Source organism: Blastocystis sp. subtype 4 (genome assembly GCF_000743755.1).
Source record: "Blastocystis sp. subtype 4 strain WR1 chromosome Unknown seqid_0517, whole genome shotgun sequence".
NCBI lineage: Eukaryota > Bigyra > Opalinata > Blastocystidae > Blastocystis > Blastocystis sp. subtype 4.
This window is the reverse complement of record NW_014569030.1, coordinates 1-5162: the sequence shown is the minus strand read 5'-3', so window position 1 is coordinate 5162 and position 5162 is coordinate 1. Positions and strand designations below refer to the sequence as shown.

Below are 5162 nucleotides of genomic sequence, written 5' to 3'. Positions count from 1 at the left end.
CCCATTCTACAAGATAGTGAGTTACACTTATATGGGTATTCGAATCGCTATCAACAGTGATGTTGTGATTCACAATTGTTGGGAATGGGAACATATACCGATATGGTGGAGTTGGAAAGTGAAGAATCTCAGGATATATATTGGTATTTGTAATTTGCCTCGGGTGAGATTGTTTGATTTGAGTCGATTCAAGAATCTTAAGACTGTAGTAATTGACAGAGATAGTTTCTATTATGTGGAACGAGTTAAGATAAGTGGATTGAATCAATTGGAGAGTGTGACTATTAACTATTGGTCATTAATGAATCCTTCTTCAATTCGATTTGAGAGTGATGATATGAGATTAATGAGAGATAGATCTTCCTGAACTCAAATCTATTAGATTAGGTGATGGTGCTCTACAAGGATCATTTGATAGTAATGATAATAGTCTGATAATGAAGAGTAGTGGATTGATTGGATTGATAATCAGATTTGCCTTCATTATCTTATCTATATGGTAGTTATTACAACTTCTTTCTCTTGTATAATGTGATATTGGAGAGTATTTGATTGAAATGAATTGAATTGGAGATGTACCTCTATTGAACTCAAACAACATTCACCTATACCGTGATCCTTTCTACAATACAAGGACTATTGTTTCAAAAAGTCAGAATGAATGATTGTATGTAACAATAAGATGCAGATGGTTTAGAGAGTTTCATTCGTAGTCACAGTCATTATCTTTAGTTATTCTGAGGTTCTTTGTATATCGAACTAATCAACATAACATAATGATGAGAGGCCTGAGAACACTTGTTCAATAAGGAGTCACTTCACATATCCCTCTCCTATCATGTAATCGTCTCAGACCCCCTAGTACACTTCATAATCACACGCCGTAACTCTCACAACTACTAAACCAAACAAAAAATCATTGAATGATGAGAAAACTCGATTTGATGAGACTGAAGAATGATAGAGGCAATATGAATAGAGAATGAGGGGAGTAATGATAAGTTGTTGAAAACAATGATACTGAAAGAGAATTCTGAATACAGGATAGATTGTTATTCGCTAACAGTTTGTAATCCCTGTGAGAAAAGGTGCAGTGTGAATTGAGATTCAATAGAATAAGATTGATGGATTTGATTGAGAAAGTGGTTAGATAAGTAGCGAAGTGAGAGAGATGATAAGAAAGATGGATAAGAGAATAGATATTTACGATTTGAAATAGAGAAAGATGAGAGTTACATTAGATACATACAGAAAGAAGTGGAATGTGTCTGATTTGATTGTATGGGATGATAGAGGATCAACTGATAAAAAAGACTTCCATTGTGGATAATAGTGATTGATGATAAAACTTGAATTAGATATTCCATCACTCCATACGATTTCAGTTGGGTATTTTGCATCAAATATGTGAATAATGTGTATTGTTAGAGTATGATTGATGAATTGATAATGATTGAGATGCTGATTCTCTTGAATACTACATTCGACATGGAGCTGTTGTACAATAATCTACTAGAAACCTTGTTAAGATATCATAGAGACCTGAGGTCATCAGCTTTGGGGGATCGAAGGCTTCTTCCCTCACTAAGACAAAAATACACCAATATGATATATAGAAAACTGAATACTAAATACAATGTGATGATACATCGAATAGTAATTGTCACAAGCAATCTTCAAGTATGTTGGAGTAATCATATGGCCTTCTGCTACTTGGTTGATAGGATCTCTTTGTTTGAACTGTAATATCACATAATCATCACCGAATCCAGTTACATCAGGCCTCCAGAAAACAATTACTTGTGTAGTTGCCCTTCTTGGTAATGATATAATATTCATAACATATTGAATGAACTACTGAACATGCATAGTATTATCTGCTTTGGTATTCAAACACCTTAATATAGTTTTTCAGCTGTCGAACACCATTATCCTTATCATATTAGGAATTTAACTTGCCTTCATTACCGCTTTTCATTGTTTCAGTTCTAAAAGGAGATGAGCTTTGAAAATAGACGATCCATTAAGAAATTGTAGCTCACAGTGTTCTCAATCCATAAAAAAGAACTCCTGCCAGTTCGATATTAGATAAGTGCCCGCGTTCAGTATTCTAAATCTTAGGGAGTTTAGTTCAATGAACTCTTCATTACTATTTTAGTTTTAGGAAATGTTTACTGGAAATATTCCAAATGAACGACTAGGTTTTCCACAGGATTCCTTTCTAGCTGACTTCCAGGTTAGCAGTGTCGAGATTGAGAATGATGATGGATCAAAAACAGGAAAAGCAACCGTCCATATATCCTATCAGTCTTCTAATTATGAAATGTTAGTAAATATGAAAGATGGAAAGAAAGAAGGAGATGGATTGATTCTATATGCTAATGGAACATTGTTTATGAAATTGAAATTTGTAAATGACTTGGCAGAAGGGATAGTATTGAAGAAGGAACAGAATGGTCGAACTATCCTTAGAGGTGAATTGGAACATGGGAAAGAATGCAGTGTTTTTGAAGAGTATGACAGTTCTCGAAATGTGACATGGAGGGGATTCTATCAAAATGGAAAGCGATACAGAGAACTGAAAAAAAAGGAAGGAATGGATGGATTCTATTCAGAGGCCAACGTAAATGGAGGAGAACTGTTGAGTGTGAGTGAATATGATGATAGGTGGAGAAAGAATGGAAGATGTTTTGAGGGCGAATCAGGACGCTTGAAGAGAGAATGTTTATATGAGAATGGAGTGAAGAAGAAACTTATTCGAGAGTTTACTGGTAGTGGAGTGGCAGGATATGGTTTGAATTTACCTAACAATACTGGTTTTGGTAACCCTAATACTGGTTTTGGTAATCGTTATAATAATCCCTATCCATCATGTAACATGATTGAGTATGATGAGAATGGAGTGAGAGTATATGAAGGAGGATTTGAAGGAGATATTATAAAAGGATTTGTTCGAGCAAAGAGTGGAACAGAGTATGAGAGTGATGGAAAGAGAGCCTTGTATTATGGTGATTGGAAGAATGGGAAGAGAGAAGGGAAGGGAAGTGAATTCAAAGACCTGAATCTAGTGTATATTGGAGAATGGAAGGATGGAATGAGGGATGGAAACGGAGAAGAGTACAATGAGAATGATGAATTGGTTAGAAGTGGGAGATGGATAAAAGGAGAGTATGGTGTTCTACGTTATAAAAATGATTATGGGAATGATCTGAATTCGTTTAGTGCAACTTGGCTTAATGGAATTGAGAGAGTTGAAATTGGAAATGATTGTTTTAAAGAAGTAAGTCAATTTGTACTGGAAGGGTTAAATACACTGAGGAGTGTGAAGATTGGTAAGAATAGTTTCTATCTGAATGGCAGAAGAGAAGGGAGCAAATGCGTTATAAGGAATTGTGATCAATTGAGACAAATCCACTTTGGGGATTATTCATTCCGTTGGTATGATTCATTTGAATTGAAGAATCTCCCTTTACTTAAATCCATTCAATTAGATATGTCCACCTTTGGTATGTGTCATTCAGTGGTATTTGAGAGTATGAATGATTGAATGATTGATGAATGAGATTTGAATCAACTTGAAACAATCACTCTTGGATCAACTTCCGTTCAAGGTGATGATTACGATAGAAGTAGAAATAAATTGATAATGAAGAGCATAAATGATAATGATGATTGATTTATTAGATCTCCCTTCTCTTACTCTACTCAAGGGAGATAGGAGTGGCTTCATGTACATGAGCAAAGTACAATTGGAGAGTGATGATTGATGCTTGAATATGAATTAGACATTCCATCACTCACGGATGAAGGTATTCAGTTGAATGAATCATTCATTAATGTGATAGAACTGAACAGTTTGAGTAAATTTGATAAGTTGATAATGATTAAGATGCTGATTCTCTTACAAAATACATACGACCGAACTAGAGATAAAGGACAAGTTATTAGAGAAGTCAAGAATCGTTCCTAGTGTGTTTGTTTGAAGTACTGCTAATTGAATGGAACTAGTACATACTGAATAACAAACGAACACACATTGTTCAATTGAATAGATCATACAATCCACTAATGGACTTGTTTCAAATGATATCATCTGCTTTACCAGATTACTGTAGATTCGAATACAGTTCAATCCATTTGATAGATCTACTGGTTCTTTCCCTTTCACACCACTTGCCTGAATCTTATCAAATCCCAATATTCGACTCAAGTCAGGTACTTGTTGAAATACTAAATCATAAGCAGGACCAGAAGGATGTGCATATCCATCTTCTGTGAATGTGAGATATGAACCAAACATCTCTTCTAATGATTCTTGATCACAGTATCCTGCTTCAACAACGATATTCTTTGGTCCTGAATCATTTCGAGCTACTACTGTATTCGTTGTCTTCACATTGTACAAAGATGTAGTATCAATCTTCACTACAACACTATTGATAGTCAAATCGATATCATCTGGAAATGATTTCTTATCTATATCTATACAAGGATGCATTAATAGGTTGTAGATGTTATTGGTACTAGTCATTTACAAGTATGATAACATAACAAACAGGATACAACTAATAACAAGAGTAACTACACAAAATGATTCACCTTAGAAGTTCTTGATGAATATGAACCTGTAGAAGGATCATAAACTGCGATATTACATAGCATGTTGGGAGGATGATTAACTGAGATGTATGGATTCTCAGTCTGAGGAGGACGGTCATACCAACATGGATATGATCTCGAAGCTGGACGTTCGTGATGAGAATTCATCTGAATAACAATAATAGGAACAACAATTATGATAATGATAACAGCAGCAAGAGAGATAAGAAAGATTGAAAGAATTGACAGAGTCTTCATACTTAAGGAAAGTTGAGTTTGGAGAGATCCGATTCCATTTGATGCCTCAACTGTGAGAAGCGTACTTTTGATGGTAGCTGAAGGAATTCCTGAAATGATTCCAGAAGATGAGTTGAGAGATAGACCAGGAGGAAGAGATCCTGAGATGATAGAGAATGAGATCTCATCTCCATTGACAGAAGGAGTGATTGAGAATGGATGATTCTTTGATAGAACATAAGATGATTGAGGATAAGAGAATGAAGAGATAGGAGTGATAACAGTGAATGAAAGAACAACAGTTTCAATTGCTGTTCCACTCATTG

General features: G+C 35.0%; 2 protein-coding genes across 2 annotated transcripts; both read left to right on the top strand.

The window, feature by feature from the left end:
- Positions 1-84: 84 nt before the first annotated feature.
- Positions 85-552, top strand: JH06_5024 (hypothetical protein; the record flags this gene model as incomplete). The annotated part of the gene is made up of 4 exons (XM_014669517.1): positions 85-149; positions 184-329; positions 358-444; positions 473-552. The coding sequence occupies 4 exons, from the start codon at positions 85-87 to the stop codon at positions 550-552; spliced, it is 378 nt and encodes a 125-aa protein (XP_014525003.1).
- Positions 553-2167: 1615 nt separating this feature from the next.
- Positions 2168-3547, top strand: JH06_5023 (hypothetical protein; the record flags this gene model as incomplete). Its single annotated transcript, XM_014669516.1, has 1 exon — positions 2168-3547. The coding sequence occupies one exon, from the start codon at positions 2168-2170 to the stop codon at positions 3545-3547; it is 1380 nt and encodes a 459-aa protein (XP_014525002.1).
- Positions 3548-5162: the final 1615 nt, after the last annotated feature.